The sequence below is a fragment of the Poromitra crassiceps genome, assembly GCF_964638095.1.
Source record: "Poromitra crassiceps genome assembly, chromosome: 1".
NCBI lineage: Eukaryota > Metazoa > Chordata > Actinopteri > Beryciformes > Melamphaidae > Poromitra > Poromitra crassiceps.
Window position 1 is genome coordinate 52292373 of NC_139623.1, and position 24082 is coordinate 52316454.

Sequence of the window (24082 nt, forward strand, 5' to 3'; positions counted from 1 at the left end):
TTCGGATTTGTGATTTTGGGCTAAGCTTAATTGTTTCCACGGTAACGTGCTTGACTTTTAATTTGATAGGTTTGTTATTAGAATGTAATCCATGAACCATTTTAGATTTAAAGCATAAACTATTTTCGTTGAACTATGAAGATTTTGCAAAAAATATATATATATATTTTTTTTTATTACATTATATTTACATTACGTCATTTAGCAGACGCTTTTGTTTTGTCCAAAGCGACTTACAATATCACAATTTGTCAACAGTACAGAAAACCACTATGCAACACAATCAATGACAGCCAAGATATTTTGATAGACTAGCACCATGTAGGAAGTAGTTTGAGAAGGAATAAGTAACATGTAGCATTTTATTTTTTAATTAATGTTTTTTTTTTTTTTTTTTTTACCTGGAAACGTTTCGCGGACCCCCTGGCAAAGTGCCACGGACCCCCATTTGAGAACCACTAGCCTAGAGTTCTCTTGCAAAATTGGCATCCTGTGTTGGCCTAGCCACAAGCAGGGCTTGCTCGTGTATATAGGCGACATATGCGAGCGCCTAGGGCGGCACTTGGAGGGGCCGCAAATTGTGCGCCTTCACTTGCAGTTGCAACTCTCCAAATATTCCCCCCTACTAGATCCATGCTCTCCCCGCTGTCCGTGGCACGAACCGCCCGCCCTACTATGCCTCTGATTGGCTTACCCTGATATTCTTACCCTAACCCAACCAATCATCACTCCTCATGCGTAAACAAGCACTACTACTAGCCAATCAGAGGCAGAGGAGGGCGGGTCATCATGCCTTCTCCATCCAGCTTGATTGAGGAAAAGGAACAAGGAATAAATGACATTACATACAAGTAGACTCATTTACATCATTAACTTTCGGTTAAGTGCTTCGGTTATGTGCTCATATGTGTGTACCAGTATTAGTGTAATGAGTAATTTAGCGCAATATTCTAACGTTTCTGGGTTCCAAAACAATCTGTTTCCCTGTGCGGTGCGCAGTGCGCACTTTGCCTGCCCATTCATTGGAGAGACCAAAATTCCAATACAATAGCCTATCTGAAGTTTCTCAATGTTGAAACTACCTCTGCAGTAGTAGCCTACAATGAAACAAGACAGACTTAATGGACTGGCAACAATCTCCATATAAAATGAACTGGCAGAGAGAATCCTAATAGAGGATGATTGGATTTATTTAAAGACCTTTGCTGACGCAGCCCCCGCAGGTGTCCACTTCTGAAAGGTAAACAAGCTTTATTTGCCCTCTACTCGTGCGCACATTCCATGTGTGTGTTTTACGCACATGAGAAAGTGGTAGATAAGAGAGATTTGCATAGTTTGAGGATCTGAAAAATGTGATCATTAGGAAAATAGCTGTGCTGTATCATGACTGCTGTGGTTATTGGAGTTATTATGCAGACCTGTGCAGACCTGTGGTGCGTTATTTTTGGTAGGCTCGTAGAGACTCAGGGATGGCGGCATTGGATTCGGGGTGAAAAAATACATATAGTCCGTTACAGGGATCACGATTGGACCTTACGTTTCTTAGAAAATGTCAACTTTTCTCTGATTGGATCAAAATTGGCGCCGACCTCAAACTATCCAATCAGAGAAAAGTTGACATTTTCTAAGAAACGGAAGGTCCAATCGCGATCCCTAAAAAAGACTATATGTATTTTTTCACCCCGAATCCAATGCCGCCATCCGCGAGTCTCTACGAGTTACGGTTGCAGAGATACGTCCGCCCAGCCTGCAGGACTACAGGAGAGAGATGGAGGACAGCGGGGGTTGGGGGTTTCAAGTCACTGACCAAACACTCTATTTCAGTGATTGCTGTCAGAATATAGAGCCATTTAACACTTATTTGAACACAAAAACATCGCTGAATGCAGCTTTAATACTTCAATGTGACTTTTACGTCATTCCAGAGCGACATTCGTCACTATTCTGCGCTGGCGGGAGGAGGGAGGACCAAGCAGGCAGATTGTGATTACAAACATGGAGGACAGCTGCGAGGGAGCTCAGTTGCGGGACAGTGAGGTTTTAGACCTTACAGTATAAGTATTAGCAAGAAGTAGCAGCTATTGCTCCACAGAATGCCATCATTAAAATGTTTTCTAAAGGCTCTCTTTCTCCTCCTCCTCGCTATCATCTGCACCCGTATCCGCTGGCTTCCACTGCACAATAACTTGTAAATTGAACCGTAAACAACAGATGAAACAACATCGTCAGCTACCGCCATGTTTACTGCTGTCTTCTTCCGGGTTTATGTAGAACAGCAGTGTGCTGCATGTGACGTTATTGTTGTTCTTCCGCACATGCGGGTCACTTCAGGTCCGTGACCTGTTCACACTGGAGTCTGATATGGGCCACTTTTAAAAAGTCTGTGTGAACAGCCACACAAAAAAATCAGATGTGAGCAACAAGTCAGATTCAAGCACTAAGGTTTGCTGTGTGAACGTAGCCTAATATTCCCATTTACATGCCGCCGCTCATACTCCAAATATTGTAGCATAGCCTACTATTCCCCCTCCCCGACGTGGACACACATGTCAGGGAGGGAGAGGGAGGGAGATCCAGATAGAAATTGTGTGCTATTGTGTGCTGGGGCAGCAGGCTGAAGGCAGCGGATGCCAACAGACTCAACAAACTGATCGGTAAGGCCAGGGACATTGTGGGGCTGGATCTGGGCTCTCTGACTGCGGTGTCAGAGAAGAGAACGTTGTCCAGGCTACGCTCCATCATGAGCAATGACTCGCACCCACTCCACGGCGTGCTAGTCAAACACAGGAGTATGTTCAGTGAGAGACTGATTCCACCTAGATGCAATACGGAGAGGCACAGGAAATCATTCCTGCCTGTGGCCTTTGGTCTATTTAATGCCTCTCTTAAAAGAGCACCTCGGAGACGCTCAGTCTCCCTGAGACTGAGCCAGCCGATAGGTTAACTGTGCCTGGCTGAGCCACGTGTAACGTATAGGGCAAGCCGACTTAATATAAGTCCAGTGTGCAATAATGATAATTGGCACGTAATGTATACTTACAGTATGTTGCTTACTTAGACATATTCTACTTATTTTTGCTTCTATCGCATTTACTACTGTTATTCTATGCTATGCTATGTTGTGTTCTTATTCTGCTTATTTTGCTTAAAGTCCCTGGAAACCAGAAATATTTCTTTATTATTTAGCATTTTGAGTTCATCACATCACAGGACCCTATGTTAATAAGCCACCAGCCAAATTTGAACGATGATGAACATCGCAAAGTATATAAATTTAGGTTTGACAGTCATGCCAAAAGTCATGAGAATCAATTAGTTTTTAGAGTGTATTTTCTCCCGCGGACTGTGTGGGCGTGTCCCGTCTGCAGCAGGTCTCCAAGAGAGAGAGAGCGCAAGACAGAGGGGGGGAGGGAAATGGAGAAAGAGAGATCGAGTGCGTGTGTCGAACATGTGTGTGTGTGTGTGTGTGTGTGTTCGTTGCTCGGAGAGGGAGAGAGAGAGACTTGCTGCGACTGCACAGCGCTACTGTGTCTGTGTGTGTGTGTGTGTGTGTGTGTGTGTGTGTGTGTGTGTGTTCGTTGCTCATAGAGGGAGAGAGAGAAACTTGCTGCGACTGCACAGTGCTACTGTGTCTGTGTGTGTGTGTGTGTGTGAGTAACCTCGCGTCACCAGGCTGTGTCGAGCGCTATGCTGCCTTCTCTCTCACTAGTCCCGAGAGAGAGAGAAGCATAGCGCTCGCACACAGAGTGGGAGGGCGACAGACAAGACACTGAGCGAGCGCTGTCACTGGGGGCAAAGAACGGACAAAAGGAGGGTGGGTGCGGATTGCGCGCGTGTACAAAGGTTATATAGAGCTTATGATGTCATAAGCTCCTGCATTTTAGCACCTCGCGCACTGCTCTCTTCAATGAGGAAGTACCTTGTACAATCTTGTAGAAAAGTGTCGATTTTAAGGCTTTGGGTTGAAAGTAATGTATAATCATTTCTGAGGGACACAATTACTAACATAAGACCCTAAATAACATAGTTAGAACGTTTTTGTGGATTTTGGTTTCCAGGGACTTTAAGGGACCGTTCGTTATTTAGAAAGGGGGGTCACTGGAGGGATTTGGTGTGCTCTGAAATAAAAAGCTGTGCCCCTTCCCTGATCAAAATATATTTTTCCTTGACCCTCCCCAAGTGCTTTGAAAAATATGATTGACCCTCCCCAAACAATATTGTGGCGAGCTTGTGTGGAAGAATGCAGACTGACAAAGATATCTTACTTTTAACCAAACATTAGCAGAAACTCTGGCCAGAGGTGATCGAACACACTAACAGTCTCAGTCGTGGTGGCTACATTGATAGTAAAACTAAACATTATCCTGGCCACACAAACATTGCCATTACCACATAATGCAATCAAAACATGAGCACAACATCACTAAACCACGTTTTTAACTGTACAGTAACAAGCTTCCCACAATAACATGAACTCCCATAATCCTTTGCGCTTCTTAGAGCAGAACTGTCACCAATCAGAGCAACCGCCTCCTCCGGTCGCTACATAATGCTATTTTTGCTTGTGAAACAATCTTCAGTCTGTGTATATCAATATTTGTGTTTAAATAGAGGTCAATGACTGATGGAAAAAAAGTTAGCCGGTTCTATTATTGTGGCGGACTCTCCACTCTCTGTCCCCCCTCTCTCTCTCTCACTCCCTCAGCAGATCCCAGCATGCATTGGGCTAATACATTTCGATGACAAATACATCCAAATTAGCCTAAATAGATAGAAAGGTAGATAGAAATAATGTTAACACAACATGCAATTGTAGAACATTTCAATATTGGACAAAATAAAATCTCGAAATCAAAACACAACCCTATGTGAAACATATATGTCATCCTGGTGGTATAAATATCCCTTGTAGACTTAACGTAATTTAGGAGATGAGTGAGCCATAACTCAGTTCTACTGTGACTTCCTAGATGACTTATCTGGCGCAACAATAGAGCCCATATATATTTTGTGATGCCATGTCTGTTTGTTTGCTCGACATATATATATTTTGTGATGCCATGTCTGTTTGTTTGCTCGACTTTTCGTGCTGGAAATGTACTTCCATATTGTGGCACCTAGAGACCACAGCCACAGGTTCCAACGCTGTTAAGGCACACACACCAAGAAGCAGCTTAATATTAAAATAGGAATCTTTATTATCAACAAAAATATATATAGCTATATGTTTTAATTAAAACAGCTCATAGCATCACAGCCCAGGTTGGTTGACACTTGTTACATATCACCACGTCATGATAGCATGCAGCAACAATAATTACATGTAAGGGCTCCCGCAGGATGGTGGTCTAAACACAGTAAGTTATACAATCAAATCAAACTAATGTATCACAATGATGAAATAAACCATAACCAGCCAAGGCAGTGGCTCACTAGCAGCTACACAGCCGATCCCCTGCTCGGATCCCCCCCACTGCGTACAACAGTGCTCACGCATGCTCAAGAAGCCCCTTGCACGGGTGGTCCGCCAGTATATCACACACGTTTGTGGTCGGCCACTCGTTACGAAAGACACCTCCTCAACACTGGGGCTCGCGCTCCCGAAAGAAAGCAGCAACAGCACACCAGCCTGTCGCAGCCTCGCTGGTATGAACGTATAGGTTACCCCAGCGCAGACCCCAGCCCTCCGTCGAGGCAAACAAACAGAGCCCAGCAGCCGCGGAATCACCAGAAAAGCGCCACTGATTCGCCAGATACTGTACACGCCTACTGTCTGGATAGGCCAAGTACAAAGATCGACAGATAGGACCGCCAAAGAGAAACAATGCACCGGGACATACCAAACAGTTTGGACAGGAGGGGTGTAAATGAAGCAACTCAGTAGTTGTTGAAGTCCGAAAAGCAAACATTACACACACAAAAAAAGTTTATATATTTTTATTTAATCAAAATTGTATACCCCTCCCCTGGACTCAAATTAAAGAGAGTGTACCCTCCCTCAAACTAAATTTAAAATAAGATTACCCTCCCCTATTTTCCTCCAGTGGCCCCTTCCCTAAATAACGAACGGTCCCTAATATCGCATTTACTACTGTTTATTTTATTCTATGTGTGTTCTGTGAGCGAGCTACTGTAACTTGTCCCAATTTCCCCACAGGGATCATTAAAGTCTTTCTGATTCTGATTCTGATTCTGAAACAGCAGAGGTTTTCTGTTGAGAATCAACAGAGCAGCTTAACCTGATCAAGATCCCGCGAATAATAATCTGTCCCCTAATGAAACACCATTTACAAAGCACTCATTAGATAAACGAGCCAGCTGGCTACCTAACGTTAGTTGTCTTTTTTTCCTATTCTTACCATTATCAACTGGTCCATTTCTGGAGCTTGCTGCTGAAAAGTTTGGCATTGCGATATTTACGCATATCTAAAAACCTGTTGATATCTTGAAGTCTTTCATAATGGTTAAAAGTAGGCTAGGTTAGACGTGATTCTCCTACCGATCAGAAATGTGGTATTTTCTTTTTGGCATGCATCTCTGGCTAGTTGGTTTGTTTAAAAAGCACACATCAGCTGACCGCAAACAGGCAAGCTGCCCGTGTGTCGCAAACTGTGGTAAAAACCCTGATTGAGATGCATATTCCGAATGCGCTTTGTACATGTCCAAAGAATCCTCCTAAAACCGAATAATATCGGCATATACCACGTCTTAATTGGAAAATGGCCTAATTCGGAAAATGGCCAAATTCCTAAACTCCCAACAAATTCAGAATATTGTCAATTGGGGGAATAATAGTGGAATATTAGTGTGCATGTAAATGTATTCAGCGTCTCTTAATGTGGAGGCTCCAGTCTGGTGCAGTCTAGTATCTAGAATGTGAGCAGGCCATAACAGCAGCTCGTTTTCGTTCATCTGACTGGCTGTGAAACGTTTGTCTGCAGTGTTTAGTCACATTTTTCCTTCATGTGTCAAAATCAGCCACAAACGAGCTGTAGGCACTAACGAGCTGTAGGCACTAACGAGCTGTAGGCACTAACATCACAATGACAGGAGATAGAATCCAGTTTAAAAAGGTAGACTGAAAAAAGTGTCAATTACATTGTCACACAGTAGAAAAGCAATGTTCTACTGCACGTGACGTCACTCACTATAATAAAGGGAGCATCAATAATCAACATAATATACATGCATTTGTTTTTGTACGTTTTACATGTATACTATGTCTTATACAATGACAAGAAATTACAAACTATGAATTTTACACAATATTTAAATTAACCTATATTCTCACATTGTGGCTGTTACAATGTGCTCTCCGAGCTTGCCCTGGTGCTCTTGAAAAATGTTTTCCTCTCGTCAAGTCCTGCTCGTTCCTCTGGGAACTCTGTGGTTGTGTTGGATCTGGTTTTCTCCTTACTGCTCCACCACCCAGAGAGCGTCCGGCTGCCGCTCGCCTCCAGCCAAAGTAAATAACCCCGACATGAACTGACCCCACCTCCATGATGTCATACAGAGGAAATGGAGGAAGTGTTAAACAGCAGAGCAGAGGGAGAGTGTTGTATCTGAGACAACAACACAGTACATTTACATGCACACAATATTCTATTATTCGGAAAATGACAATATTCTGAATTTGATAAGGGTCATGTAAAGTCAAGTCAAATTTATTTGTATAGCACATTTCATACACAGAGTTGAACAGAGTTCAAAGTGCTTCACATAAGATGGTCGACACAAGAAAAGAAGAGAATAAAAGAAGAGGATAAAATAGACATTTAAAATGTAAACAACATATTCCAGTTGCCTTTTCTGAATTTGGCCTTTTTCTGAATTTAGCATTTTGCGATTAAGACATCTGGGGTATTCCAGTATTATTCGTGTTTTAGGAGGATTCTTTGATCATGAATACAGCGCATTCGGAATATGCGTCTCAATCAGGGTTTTTACCGCAGTTTGCGACCCATCTTTCCTGTTTGCGGTCAGCTGATGTGTGCTAGAAACGCTAGAAGAGGCGATATAAACATATAATCCATCATCTCTGGCATGCGAAAAGAAAAGCCCACATTTCTGATCGGGAGGAAATGAGAAACATGCCAGAGTGATTTAAGGAGAGAGTGGCGCCCACGGAAGTCCAAGATGCTTGCGAGGTAAACAAATCTGGTCCATTGGAGTGAATGGAGATGATGCAACTCTTATAACTCTATGACTCTGGCCTAATGTAGTCTACTTTTAATATGAAAAACTTGGATATCAGGTTTTTGGATATGTGTCAATATCGCAACGCCAAACTTTTAAGTAGAAAGCTCATGAAATGGACCAGATGATGCTGGTAAGAGATCATGATCATGCATCAGGGCTACTCTGTTTATTCTCAACAGAAAAACTCAGCTGTTTCTATCTGCATCTCTCTCTCTCTCTCCCCCTCCTGACGTGTCGGGGAGGACGAGGTACGGCATCTAAACGGGAATATTAGTGGATTATTCATTTAGTCGGAATATTGTCCTCGGGGCAAACCAACGGTAGGTAGAAATGAGCGCTGCCAGTTGAGCGGGCGAGGCAGCAGAAAGGAGTGTGAGAAGTCCTTTAAAAAGTGCCATCGTGGTTTTTGCCATGAATAATTGTGTCAGAGTTGAGTTCTTCAATATTGTGCTTATCTGTCTGCCCGTGCAGAAATAGATTTCATTGAGCTGTTTTTGACTATTACCTCCGCCAACAGGAGGCCCGGAGGTTATGTTTTCACCCCGTTTGTCTGTCTGTCAGCAGGATATCTCAAACGGTTCTGAACGAACAGCATCATACGAGTTGATGCTCAATAAGATGAATAGTGCAGGGAGGAAGGAGGCACCACCGCCACCTTGGGTTGATTTTTGGAACTATATTAAGCTGACAAACTCATATGTCCTGGGATTCCCTTCTTATCCATTTGTTTACATGTATTTGTTTAGTTATTTTTCAAGTGCCTTTTCTTTTCCTAGAGGTATGCCATTCGGAATTATTATTTGCAATGTACACCACAACAAAATGTATAACTGCACTTCCATGTACCGTACAGGGTGACACAATAGAAATTTGAATTACAAAAATAAAATAAAAAAAGACATGAATTTGCACGAAAAGCAGGTCATGGAGCTGATCAACTTTCCACACCCACTGGCCAAAAGGGCTTTTGACAATGGGCGTGTTGTAAGGAATTTAGATAGAAATATGGATTTTGATATCACTATTGATTCAATAAGTTAATATCAAAACCCCGGAGCACCACCACGTTGATCAGTAAATTATATTACTTTAATAAGCAATTTATATTACTTTAATAAGTAATCTATATTACTCCTGCCGTAGGTCACAGGGAATCAGAATCAGTTCTAAAGGAAGGGAGATCTTTAATCGACTGATATTATTATAACAAGCAAAGAACAAGTTTTAACTTCAAAACAGAATGCGTTTATTTAATCCACCAAATAGTAAAATCACAGTATTATGCATAACACCTTGTTCGATTGAGAGGTAAGGAGGAAGTAGGAGGAAAGTGAAAGAAAGGAAATAAGGTATTCAAAGAAAGCCTAGTTTAAACCTAAGGGACCGTTCGTTATTTAGAAGGGGGGTCACTGGAGGGATTTGGTGTGCTCTGAAATAAAAAGCTGTGCCCCTTCCCTGATCAAAATATATTTTTCCTTGATCCTCCCCAAGTGATTTGAAAAATATGATTAACCCTCCCCAAACAATATTGTGGCGAGCGTGGAAGAATGCAGACTGACACCGATATCTTACTTTTAACCAAACATATGCAGAAACTCCGGCCAGAGGTGATCAAACACACTAACAGTCTCAGTCGTGGTGGCTACATTGATAGTAAAACTAAACATCCTGGCCACACAAACATTGCCATTACCACATAATGCAATCAAAACATGAGCACAACATCACTAAACCACGTTTTTAACTGTAACAGTAATAAGCTTCCCACAAGAACATGATGAACTCCCATAATCCTTTGCGCTTCTTTAGAGCAGAACTGTCACCAATCAGAGCGACCGCCTCCTCTGGTCGCTACATAATGCTATTTTCGCTTGTGAAACAATCTTCAGTCTGTGTATATCAATATTTGTGTTTAAATAGCAGTCAATGACTGATGGAAAAAAGTTAGCCGGTTCTATTATTGTGGCGGACTCTCCACTCTCTGTCCCCCCTCTCTGTCTCACTCCCTCAGCAGACAGGCACAAAGCCACACATGTAAAATCTCCCAGCATCCATTGAGCTACATTTCGATAACAAATAGCATCCAAATTAGCCTAAATAGATAGAAAGGTAGATAGAAATAATGTTAACACAACATGCAATTGTCGAACATTTCAATATTGGACAAAATAAAATCTCGAAATCAAAACACAACCCTATGTGAAACATATATGTCATCCTGGTGGTATAAATATCCCTTGTAGACTTAACGTAATTTAGGAGATGAGTGAGCCGTAACTCGGTTCTACTGTGACTTCCTAGACTTATCTGGCGCAACGATAGAGCCCATATATATTTTGTGATGCCATGTCTGTTTGTTTGCTCAACATATATATATTTTGTGATGCCATGTCTGTTTGTTTGCTCGACTTTTCGTGCTGGAAATGTAGCCTACTTCCATATTGTGGCACCTAGAGACCACAGCCACAGGCTCCAACGCCGTTAAGGCACACACACCAAGAAGCAGCTTAATATTAAAATAGGAATCTTTATTATCGACAAAAATATATATATATGTTTTAATTAAAACAGCTCATAGCATCACAGCACAGGTTGGTTGACACTTGTTACATATCACCACGTCATGATAGCACGCAGCAACAATAATTACGTGCAAGAGCTCCCGCAGGATGGTGGTCTTACACAGTAAGTTATACAATCAAATCAAACTAATGTATCACAATGAGTCAGCCACTCGTTACGAAAGACACCTCTGGGGCTCGCGCTCCCGAAAGAAAGCAGCAACAGCACACCAGCCTGTCGCAGCCTCGCTGGTATGAAGGTATAGGTTACCCCAGCGCAGACCGCCGCCCTCCGTCGAGGCAAACAAACAGAGCCCAGCAGCCGTGGAATCACCAGAAAAGCGCCACTGATTCGCCAGATACTGTACACGCCTACTGTCTGGATAGGCCAAGCACAAAGATTGACAGATCAGACCGCCAAAGAGAAACAATGCACCGGGACATACCAAACAGTTTGGACCGGAGGGGTGTAAATGAAGCAACTCAGTAGTTGTTGAAGTCCGAAAAGCAAACATTACACACAAACAAAAAGTTGATATATTTTTATCTAATCAAAATTGTATACCCCTCCCCTGGACTCAAATTAAAGAGAGTGTACCCTCCCTCAAACTAAATTTAAAACAAGATTACCCTCCCCTATTTTCCTCCAGTGGCCCCTTCCCTAAATAACGAACGGTCCCTAACCTAATTAAATACATATTCTAATTCAATAGGTGAGTATTCTAAGTTACTCTATCTTCACAGCACTCTCACAATAAGCAGAAAGACGTGTGGTCACTTTGCCTGTCTGAGAGTCGAGGGTTCTCTCCCTCTGTTCGTCTGTGGGAGAACGGCCTTCCCTGGCTCGGCTGGGATCCCACCGGAAGGCAGGAGCTGCCATGGCAACGAAGGGTGGCCGTGTCTGCTCTTGGACGGGCAGGCGAGGGGTCCCAGAGGCCGGCTGGTTGTTGCTTCAATTGTCTTTATCTCATCCCGTTGAGAAAGGGGGATCGCCTTATATTTAGTATGATGAGCTCCAGACTATTGCTTTCTGCCGTTTGTCGAGTCAATACTGTTTGAATGGAGCTTGGTTGGAAGCGGTCTCATGGTCATGGGACCTGACACGGCTTTCCTCCGTCAGGGCCAAGGGATCCAAAAATCATATCAGTGGGTTGGTTATCAAGCCCAAAAACTCCTCAAATCAGACGCTTAATGTCCATCAGTGTTCTGTTGCTCTGCTGTCAAGTGACTGACTGCATATAAAATTGGCCAGACTATCACGCCTCTTGACTGGGTGGTAGTCATATCATCGCCTTCAAAAGCATGGCATCTTTTGAGGCCTAAAAGTAAGGACTACATCTTGAATTCTTGAGTTCTAAAAAGTCCTTGTTGTTTCAAAGTTCTTCTTTCGTCTGCTCAAATCTGTTAGAGAGCCCTGTGTCAGGAGAAAGGGGCAGGCAACGCCCCTTGCAACATAGCCCTCCTTTATGCAAATGAGATACATTCAGAATAGTAATTTTCACTATTTATAGAACTTAACTAAACTATGTACCTCTTTTACAAACTTATTTATATTCCTTGACATCACTCTTGGTGTGAGAAAAACAAAATATAGATGGAAAAGATAAAGGTAAATAGACTAGATAGATAGCAGAGATAGACATCTTGTTACACTGGATGGCCCAAGACAGATTTATGACTGTTTATCCAGGGACCAGCAGCGAGAAAAACATATACCTCTTTCCCTTAAAACTTATCACATGCTTAAAACATCTCATCAAATGACTTCATGGCCATGACACTTTCAGAATTACATCACACACATTATTCTGATTATTTTGAAATCAAACGTGTGGTGTATCTTTATATTTAAGGAATAAACCAAAACTATTTCTGGAACACATATCTTTACCAAATCTTGTATACGTGTACGTAACACAAACATATCTAATGAAACCACGGGTTAATTAAATCACTTATCTTGGGTGAATTAAAAAGAGTTACCCTAGATTCGATAACATGTCAACACTGTTAGATCTACGGTAACTAATTAAATGATTGTCACACACACATTAACACACTATACATATACATTCCTACTCAAGAAGTATGTAATACTAATTAACTTGACAAAGTATAGAATCATGAGGTTTGTTAATTCCATTTTGGCCACACACGAAAAGACCAGGACAGTGAATGTCTACTGGCTCTTCTTAAAAAGGAATGTGAAGTGGTTTATAGCCTTTGACCCCCCACTTCCATTCGATGACCTTTGGTTTAAGGAGGAAGATGGGACCATGTTGTACATTTACAAAGCATTATTAAACATACCCATGATTTATATAGATCAATGTGGGTTGCGATTCGGAGAATATTGATACCAAACACTCCATGAGTTGCACGTACAGTACACAAGTTCCTAAACTGTTTGCTTCCAGACTCAGTGCCTGGGCATGACTGTTTTGCTTCAAGAGTCCTGTCCGGGGTCCCGTCCGTGTGACCTGTGAACTAAATCTCCACCAACCGGACAGAACGGACATTGACGAAACACACTGTCAGCAGTTAGAAATCACTCCTTTGGTATTTCCAGACAGGCTGGCATCTAGGGCCCTTTTTGGCTCCCCCCAGATGCAAGGCGCAGCCAGAGGTCAATTCCTGTGACCTCTGGAGAGGAGAGATCTGTACATTAAATATTCAATATTTAATGCACGTTACTAGATGAGTTTCGCTACAGTGTCCAATTACAAAAAGGTGCCTAACTACCAAATAGGTCACGCAAAACCATAAAACTCATGGTCCATTACAAAAAGACAATTAACTTCCAAACGGATTTACAGAACACCATGAACCTTTGTAGACAAGTAGGTCATGGATCAAGGAAGAAGTGCTTAACTGTCCATGCCAACTGGCCAAAAGGGTGTGTGGTAATGGGCGTGGCCAAATACAAAAATGTTGCCTAACTTCCAAATGGGATTCATAACACCTAAAAAAAACACTGTTGAAAAGTTGGAGGAGTTATGCACTCTACCGGGTGCCCTCTAGTTTTTGTCATGTTTTAGCTCCTCCCTCAGATTGACCTGGTTAGGAAATGGTTGTGTTGCATAAGATGTAAAAAGTCTTAAAGTATCCTCGTCTTTCCTCGCAGCCTACACTGAACCCGACATCCAGTTCTGTCATGACGAAGAGCCTGGCTCAGACCGCGATGTGCCGGATCCGCCCTGGACCTCAGCGGAGCGCTGGAAGCCAGTTGACGAGAGCGATCCAGACGGCACTAAGTTCACCGTGCACGCCTTCCAGGAGAGCTGTGGCCCCACACACCACCCGTCCAAGAACAGCGACGCCATTGACTTCTTCAGCCTGGTCTTTCCCGCGGCGCTCGTGGAGCTGATCACCAAGGAGACCAACGCCCACGCAAAGACCTGCCACTACATGGGCACCGGCTCCCCCGACTGGACCCCCATCACCACCCACGAGATCAAAGGCTTCTTCGGCCTGGTCATCCTGATGGGCATCCAGAACCTGCCTGACCCAACCCACTACTGGTCCTGGAACCACCATGACAACAGGTAGGTTAGGGTAGGTTAGAGTGTTTTCTAGTTCTCTCTCTCTTCACTCTCTCCCTCTCCGGTCTCCTTTTCTGTTCTCTCTTCTCTTCTCCCTCTCCTCAAGCTTAATTTATGGTATTTAATTAATTGTATTTATTTATTTAATTTATTTATGACGTGAAAGCACAATCCGAATTGCAGGGTGGAAGGGGAAACTGTGTGTGTCTGAGCTGACATTTGAGTATGACTGTCTAGCTGCTGACAACATCCCAACTCGAGGCTCATGCTGAAGCATGTTTCAACCTTTACTGCACTCTTTCCTCTCTCTTCTCCTTTATCCTTCTCTTCTCTTGCTATGCGTGTTTTTTTTATATATACTGTATAAGCTTTAATTCTGTTTATTGTTTGTGCTTAGCTAAACCTAGTTAGACATTCTCTGTAATGTATTCTGATACATGACTTGACTTGATTTAACAGCTACACCTTCTGCCGGGCAATGAGCTTCAAACGCTTCCAGCAGATCGCTGCCAACATCCGCATGGGCAGCTTGTCCACGGACGAGTTCCACCGCAGTGGAAAGCACAAAGACCCCCTGCACGCCTTCAGGCCCATGCTGGAGCTCCTGAGCCGGGCTATGTGGGATGCCTACCACCCCAACTGTTGCCTGACCATCGACCGCGCGCTGCTGCCCGGCCCAGAGGAGCACGCCAAGGGGAACCCCAAGACCCAGCCTCAGGTGTGGCTGCTGTGCGACTCAAAGTCTGGCTACTGCCACCGCTTCTTCATCCAGAAGGGGGAGAAGGTGGGCCAGCAGCCTGGCTTCAGTGTGGTTCCTCGGCTGGTGGAGGGTCTGGACCAGAAACATCACCAGCTCTACCTGGCATCCTCACTCACCTCCGTCCCGCTCATGGCCAAGCTTCTGGATCAGAACATCTACGCTTCCAGCTCCTTCCCCCCACCCAGCGCCATCCTGCCCAGGGAGCTGTGGGAGGAGTGCCGGCTGGAGAGAGCAGGTGACTTCCTGCAGAGGTGGTTAGGCCCCCTGCTGGCCACCCGCTGGAAGGACGCCAAGGAGATGGGCTGCCTGTCGACCAACGCAGCGCCCGGACAGCCAGACACGGTGTGGAGGAGGTCTCAGACCAAAGTGGGCGAGCTGGACCCCATCCAGCGGCCCATGGCCTTCCGCCTGCTTCAGGAGAACATGCGAGGAGTGGACATCTGCAAGCAGCTGTTGGCCTGCAACCCTCTGGGAGGGGTTCCTCAGGACAGACAATGGAGGGGGCTCTTCTGGTTCCTGGTCAACCTGAGCATCGTCAATGCCTTCATCGTGCTGCGAGAGAGCCGCAAAGACAACCCCCCCTGCTGGGTGCAGGACGGACTCTTCTCCCAGGTCAATTTCCGCAAGCGGCTGGGCAATCAGCTGGCCAAGTGCTCCCAGAAATACTTGGAAACCATGGAGATCGCCAAGTCGCGCGTGATGAGGGGTGAGGTGGTGGAAGAACCGGTGAAACAGAGACACAGGCTGGCTAAGATCAGCACCTACTCCAAGAGGTGCAAGAACTGCAACAAGAAGAACCTCCGCCGTGAGAGTGTGTATGGCTGTCCCATCTGTAAGGCCAACCTTTGCAAGCAGCCCAGCTGCTTCTGGGAGTTTCACGGCCTGTCGCCTCTCCGCAAAGGTCAGCTTTTCCTTCAATATATCTCAGAAGGTCCTCAGCGATATGCACAAATTAAATATCAGGATATTTTTGACCAAATACCTCAATCAATATGGCAACAAAACAATATTGTAGGGATGGCTATTGGTGCTTTCACAAAATATTGACACAATGAGATTTTTGATAAATAGTCAAGTCAAGTTTATTTGTATAGCCCTAATTCACAAGCATGTCCCAGAGGGCTTCACAGAAAATATGTCTAGCTAATTCTAGCTGACACAACAGTAGCAAATTACAGTAGTAACAATAACACATTGAACAATTGATAGAGAAATATAGAAAATATAGAAATATAGGATATAATGGGTGCCATTAGGAGGGGTGGGGAGAGTGCAGGGGAGAGAGAGCAGGGGGAATGTGAGAGAGGAGAGACCAGGAAAGTGATGAGGTGGGGAGGGAATGGGAAATGTTGGGGAGGCGAGAAGGTCGGGAAGGAGCAGGGGAAGGGGGAAAGAGGAGAGATCAGGAGAAGGGAGGGGGAGGGAGAGCGGGGGGATGTGGGGGAGGAGAGAGCAGGGAAAGGGAGGAGGTGGGGAGGGAATGGGAAATGTGGGGGAGGAGAGAACAGGGAAAGAGAGGTGGGGAAGGGGGAAAGAGAAAGATAATTGCTGCCATACTTTAGAATAGTGTGGGGGGAGAGTTCAGGAAGGGGAGGAGGTGGGGAGGGAGAGCAGGGGGAGTATGAGAGAGAGTATGTGGAGAGAACAGCAAGAGGAGGGCTAGCTGACACAACAGTAGCAGTACAGTAGTAATAATAACACATTGAACAATCATATGATAGAGAAATATAGAAATATAGGATAGAATGGGTGCCATGCTTTAGAATAGTGGGGGAGGAGAGATCAGGAAAGGGAGGAGGTGGGGAGAGTGCAGGGGAGGGAGAGCAGGGGGAATGTGAGAGAGGAGAGAGCAGGAAAGTGATGAGGTGGGGAGGGAATGGGAAATGTTGGGGAGGAGAGGAGGTGGGGAAGGAGCATGGGAAGGGGGAAAGAAGAGAGCAGGAGAAGGGAGGGCGAGTGGGGGGATCTGGGGGAGGAGAGAGCAGGGAAAGGGAGGATGTGGGGAGGGAATGGGAAATGATATTCTTAATAACTACACCACCAGTACCATATGGCCATACCCAATGACTAAGGCTGTGACTAACCCCACTGGCACCGTTAATGCGCGCTCAGTACCATCGGTTCCGTATGGTGTTCTTAACTCATTGAGTGCCAATGACGACTATCGTCGTCAATTCAAATAGTAACGTAGAGTGCCAATGACGACTAAAGTCGTCAATTGCGTTTTTTGACGGTGGGACGTGGATCAAAGCCAGATGCATCTCCTGTAAAAATATGGGCGATGTCGAATGTGTATAAGCTATTTTACGGACCCATTAGGTGGGGCGACAGTGCTCTCCAGATTAGAGAAAGGTGAGGAAAAAACAGAGAAGAAGTCATGGGGAAACGGAAACCGCATCGGTATGCATCGATATATGCATGAAGCATAACGTTAGCTGTGCCTGTGAACAGCAGCCAATCTTCTGCCACAATTGAGCCCCTCCGTCTCCGCTGCGATAGCCCCTCCACATGATTAGTTGCCGACACCAGCGTCTTTCTGAAAAGTTACATTATTCTCAGCTGGAAGCGCTGGGAGCCGGCGACAAAAACGGCGAAACGCTGTGAAAAAGCTGGGACTCGCCTGACACACGCAGCAGAGCGAGCAGAGCCACCAGAGACACTCCCACGGAGGAGGAGTTTGCAGTTGAGGGGGGTGGGGGTGCTGTTTTATTTAAGGAAATTACTGTTCAGATGTTTCAGGTCAGAAAATATTAGCTTCAGAGTCAGTGATTTGCTTGAAATGCTTCATTTCACAAAAGGCTCATTATCTCAGCTTCTAGATGGAAACGTCTGTTTTTGGTGAAATCAACCTATCTTCTCCGGCTGATAACTAAAGAACGGAAAATGATATCAATAAACTTTTTTTTGCTGATGATACAATAGAGTATCATCGTTCTTTGGGCGTGTTCGGTGTTTACATAGTAATATCACACAATATTCTGTGGGCCTCGAGAAATCACTGAAAACGCTCTGAAAGGGCTGGCACTGGGAGCATCCGTTTTCCAAAAGTGGCTGGCACTCAATGAGTTAAAAATACCACCAATACCATAAGGACCCTCCTCGATGACTCTATAGACAACAATAAAATTAGGTCAAGTCTAAGTTTATACTGATATTGCTGGCTTGAGACAGCCCGCTCAGTAATTCAGGATTATATATATTCAACAGCTAATAAATGTTTCCAGAGAATGACATCATTAAACACAACCATCAAGCACAACCATATGATTGTGAAAATAAATGGGTTTTGAGTCTAGTTTTGAAGATTTCAATGGAGCCAGCTTCCCTAACTGACAGAGGAAGTTGGTAGAGAGTTGACAGAGATGTGGAGCACGGTAAGAAAATGCTCTGCTACCTGCTGATTTTTTCTTAATTTTAGGGACGGTAAGATAATTACCGTCCTGTGAGCGGAGAGTACGCGTGGGAACATAAGGAATGATTAGCTCAGATAAGTACGGGGGTGCGAGCCCGTGCAAAGATTTACAGGTTAATAGAAATACCTAAATAATCATCAGCAATGTGGATATCATGACTAAGTAAAGGTAAATAATAGAACAGCGTGGTAAGTTCAGAAAATGACATCACTTTACTGTAATGCAGCCTTTAAAACCACTTATGCCATCACTATATTACCATACCCAACATCTAAGACCATATCTAGACTCATATCACGATATCCAATATCTAAGACCATATATAACCATATCCAACATCGAACACCATACCTAGTCTCATATCACCACATTACCAGATCCAACATCTAAGACCATATCTAGTCTCATACCATATTCAACATCTAAGACCATATCTAGTCTCATACCATATTCAACATCTAAGACCATATCTAGTCTCATGTCACCATATCATATCCATATATTACTTTTACTTTACTTTACTTTACTTTATTTCATTTGGCAGACGCCTTTCTCCAAAGCGACGTACATACAGAAAATAACAACCATAAGATCATGTAACATACATAGTGGAAAGCAGAGATAAGGAAAAAGATAAATACAATAAAAGCCAACAAACAAACAAACAGACAGTTGAAGGTCCTTGGGCAGCATGTTAAGGGTGATGGAGAGGGAAGGTTAGGGGGAGGTGAAATGGAGAGAAAAGAGATGGGTTTTTAACCGATTGCGGAAGATGGGGAGAGATTCGGATGTCCTGACCAAGGGGGGGAGCTCGTTCCACCATTTGGGGGCGAGACAGGAAAAGAGGCGAGATTGAGAGCGGCCCTTAAGCCTGCGAAGCAAGGGGGGGGCGAGACGGCTTGCGCTAGTGGAGGGGCGGAGGGAGTGGTGGGAGGGTTGGAACGTGACCAAGGTTTGAAGGTATTGGGGGGCAGTTGAGTGGACAGCTCTGTATGTGAGGACAAGGGTTTTGAATTTGATGCGTGACAGGATGGGGAGCCAGTGGAGGTCATGGAGGAGGGGGGTGACGTGAGAGAATTTGGGTTGGTTGAAAACAAGGCGGGCAGCAGAATTCTGGATGAGTTGAAGGGGTTGGATTGCAGAGGAGGGGAGACCGGCTAGAAGAACATTGCAGTAGTCAAGTCGAGATAAAACCATGGCCTGGACTAAAATTTGGGTTGCTTCTGAGGTTAAAAAAGGGCGGATCTTTCTAATGTTAAAGAGGGAGAATCTACAGGAACGTGCCATTGCTGTAATGTGGGCAGAGAAAGATAGTTGGTTGTCGATGGTGATTCCGAGATTTTTGGCAGATTGGGAGGGGAGGACGGTGGTGTTGTCGATGGATAGGGACAGATCGGATAGGGGGGAGTCGTTGCAGGGGAAGAAGAGAAGTTCGGTTTTGTCGGGGTTGAGTTTGAGATGGTGAGAAGACATCCAGTTGCTAATATCTTTGAGGCAGGCAGAGATACGGGAAGAGATATTAGAGTCCGAGGGGGGGAAGGAGAGATAGAGTTGTGTGTCGTCTGCGTAGGAGTGATAGGAGAACCTGTGAGAGGAAATGACGTGACCCAAAGATCTCATGTAAAGAAGAAAGAGGAAAGGACCTAAGACAGATCCCTGGGGGACACCCGTGGTGAGAGTGCAGGGGTCCGAAAGAGTTCCTCTCCAGAGGACCTGAAAAGAGCGAGTAGATAGGTAGGAGGAAAACCATGAAAGTGCAGAGCCGGTGATACCAAGGTCGGATAGGGTGGAAAGTAGAATTTGGTGGTTGATGGTGTCAAAAGCGGCGGACAGATCGAGAAGTATGAGAACGGAGGAGAGTGATGAAGCTTTGGCGGAGTGAAGGGCGGAGGTGACAGAAAGAAGAGCTGTTTCAGTGGAATGTGCAGGTTTGAAGCCAGATTGAAGGGGGTCGGAGAGGTTGTGAAGGGAGAGATAAGAGGATAATTGACCAGATACTGTGCGTTCGAGTGATTTGGAGATGAAGGAAAGGAGGGAGACGGGGCGGTAGTTGTTGATGGCGGAGGGGTCGAGGGACGGTTTCTTGAGGAGTGGTTTGATTATGGCTGTTTTTAGGGCAGAGGGGAAAATACCAGAGGAGAGGGAGGAGTTGATGAGGGAGGTGAGATAGGGAGCAATGTCAGGGGAGATGGACTGAAGGAGGGGTGAGGGGATAGGATCTAGGGGGCAGGAGGTGGCACGGGCTGAAAGAATGATTTTGAGGAGATCATCTGAGGAGAGGGGAGAGAAGAATGACATGGAGGCAGGAGGTTGTGAAGAAGAGGAGGTGAGAGAAGGGGTGAGGAGGGATGGTGAGGGAAATGATGAGCTAATGGCAGCGACCTTATTGATGAAGAAGGAGGAGAAATCGTTGGCAGAAAGGGAAGAGGGAGGGGGCGGAGGAGGCGGATTGAGGAGGGACGTGAATGTCTGGAAGAGTTTGCGGGGATTAGAAGCAGAGGATTGAATAGTGGAAATGTAAAAGGAGGATTTGGCAGAAGAAATGGAGGAGGTGAAGTTGGAGAGGGAGAGGTGATAAGCGGCGAGGTCATTGGGGTTGCGAGATTTTTTCCATGTCCTTTCTGAGGTGCGGAGTCGGGAGCGGTTGGTGCGGAGAGGTTCGGTGAGCCAGGGTGCAGGGGGAGAGGGGCGGGCAGGTTTGGTAGAGAGTGGGCAGAGGGAGTCAAGGGCAGAGGAGAGAGAGGATATGAGGGTGAGTGAGGCTTCATCAGGGGATAGGAGAGAGAATTGATCGGCGGGGGGGAGGAGGGAGAGGGTGGCGGAGGATAGGGATGAGGGTGAGAGCGATTTGAGGTTGCGCCGGGAGGAAATGGGGAGAGAAGGGGGAGGGTGAGAGGTGGGAGGGGAGATTGGGAGGGAGAAGGAAATGAAGAAGTGATCGGAAACATGGAGAGGGGTGACTGAGAGGTTGGAGATGCAGCAGGAACGGGTGAAGATGAGGTCAAGGAGGTTACCGGCTTTATGGGTGGGAGGGGAGGAAGATAGTGACAGATCTAAAGATGAAAAGAAGTTGAGAAAGGGGGTAGAGAGAAGAGTTAAGTGGGGGATGTTAAAATCTCCCATGAGGGTCAGTGGGGTGTCTTCGGGAAAGAGGGAGAGAAGGGTGTGTAGATCTTCAAGGAATGTGCCGAGGGGTCCAGGTGGGCGGTAGATGATGATTATGATAAGTTTGGTGGGAAGGGTAATAGTGACGGAGTGGGATTCGAAGGAGGAAATAGAAAGGTGGGAAAGAGGTGAGACAGAATAAGACCAGTTGGAGGAGATAAGAATGCCCGTGCCACCCCCGCGTCCGGAGGGTCTGGGGGTATGGGAGAAGGAGAATGCAGATGAGAGGGCGGCAGGAGTGGTGGTATTTTCGGGGGTGATCCAGGTTTCAGTGAGTGCAAGAAAGTGAAGTGACAGAGAAAGGGCGTGGGCAGATATGATTTCCGGTTTATTGACAGCAGACTGGCAGTTCCAGAGACCTCCCTCAATGTTAAAAAGGTTGTTACAGAGTGGAGGGGGCGAGGGGGAGGAGCTAACTGGAATGGATATGAGGTTATTAATATTAATGCCTTTTTTAGAAAAAAATTCGGCAGGGTGAAGGTAAGTGGGAGGGGGGCGAGGGCGGAGCAGAGTAGGGATAGGTAGAGCAGTAATGGGGGAGGGGGAGCAGGACAGGGGAGTTTTTCTGTGTTCAGGTAGATGTTGGCTAAAGGTGAAGGGGGGGGGGGGGGGCAGGGGGGGGAGCGGAGTTGAGATAAACAGTGCAATAATGGGGAGGGGGGAGCAGGGCGGGGGAGATTTGCTGAGATCAGGTTGAGATGGTTGTTGACTGTAGATATGGGGGGGTAGCGGGGGAGGGGGGGGGGGGGCTGGCTGTGGAGTAGTCTCGCCAGGCCGAGAGGGGGAGCTAAAGCTATGTTTTACATAGGCTGGAGTGTTTTGTTGGAACTGGCCGGAAGTGACCAATAGGGCAGATGAACCTGAAAGTCAAGCGCGAGGGGTAGCGGACGCTTTGACAGCCAGGGCACGATGGAGATTGGCAGCAAGCATTTGTGAGCCTAGCATGCTCGGATGAAGGCCGTCGGGAGAATAGAAAGAGGAGCGCTCCCAAAACAGAGTGAAATTGTGGATGAAAGTGATGCCGTGAGTGATGCAGACGGAGTGGAGCCAGGTGTGGAGAGCGAGCAGGCGACTGAAGTACATGTCACCGCGACGGAACGTTGGAATGGGACCAGAGAGGAAAATGGATTTTCCAGTGTTGTTGAGCAGGCCGAAAAGAATGACAAAATGTTTTTTCGTCAGTTCAGACTGCTGCTTATTGACATCGTTGGACCCAATGTGGACTATTATTTTCTTTATTGTTGGCGGCATTGAGACTATGATTGCTGGGAGTCTATTGATGATGTCCGTCGTGGTGGCACCGGGAAAACAATGTGTGACTGTGTTAACGAAGCGGAGATTCCGGGTTATGGAGTCGCCGATTATCAGCACAGTGGGGGGTATGAGACGGGGCAGGAGGGATGGACGCGAGTGAGAAGGATGAGCGGGGGCGTTTGTGGATGAGACGCGGGAGGGGGGGAGGAGGGTATTTGACAAATTATTACTGGATGATGATGGTGGGATAACGTGCTTGGAGAGAACAAGTGCTGGAGGAGCGGACAGAGGGGGCGATCTGGGGGAGGGACAGGGAGTGAAAACGAATTTAGCAGAATGGACGAGAGGGATGCGTCGGGATGATGGGACAGTGGAGACAGCAGGTGGACTGGACGTGGATGGAGGAGATGTTGTTTCTTCACTTAGAGAGGAAAACTTGTTGTAAGTGGGCAGTGGGCGGTTCTCCGGTGGGGAACGGCGAGGAAGGAGTTTCCCACCATGATTGCCCTTGCCGGCTGATTTCCACAGCTGGTTCTGACCGGGGGTGGAGTTTGCTAGGACTTTGGGCTTGTTACCTAGCCACTCGTATTTGTCAGTCCGGGAGATGTCAATGTCTGGGTCCAGGACAGTGTCTGCCAGGGCTGCAGAGATGTTAACAACGGCAGCGCGACCCACAATAATTAAAGAGTCGGAGTCCAGCTCGGCAGTAGGTGGAGACGAGATCGGGATGCAGGATTTGACCAGGGAGTCCATGAACATTTCTTCATCTTTGAGCTGGTGGAGCAGAGCTACTCTCTCCTCCAGCTGGGATATCCTGGCGTCTTTGTGATGACAACCAGGGCAGCACGGTGAAGGGGTAAGTGAAGGCATGGTTTGTTAGTCTGTGTGTGTGTGTGTGTGTGTGTGTGTGTGTGAGTGAGTGAGTGAGTGTGTGTGTGAGAGAGAATCGGGAGATGGTTGATTGTGGTATCTGGGGAGAGGGAACAGAGAGCAATGACCAGTACAGGTGTCTTTGGTAGTAAATAGAGGCAGCGGGATACTGCTGTGAGGTAGACAGGAGGCCAGGCAGTGATCGATCACTTACCGACAGAGGCCCGTATAACCGGGCCTGCTGCGTTGAGATGGTATAGGCAAGTGATCGGTTATCGTGTCAATCCGGAGAAGGTTGTTGTTAGTGGTTTCTGTGGA

At 45.9% G+C, this 24082-nt stretch overlaps 1 protein-coding gene across 2 annotated transcripts in view; it reads left to right on the forward strand.

The window, feature by feature from the left end:
* The window catches only part of pogzb (pogo transposable element derived with ZNF domain b), a 138454-nt gene that overhangs the window by 81886 nt on the left and 32486 nt on the right, over positions 1-24082 (forward strand). For both annotated transcript variants that reach the window (XM_083645397.1, XM_083645398.1), the window contains exons 14-15: positions 13885-14305; positions 14762-15963. In XM_083645397.1, coding sequence (XP_083501523.1) covers positions 13885-14305; positions 14762-15963 — 1623 coding nt within the window. The remainder of the gene's footprint in view (positions 1-13884; positions 14306-14761; positions 15964-24082) is intronic.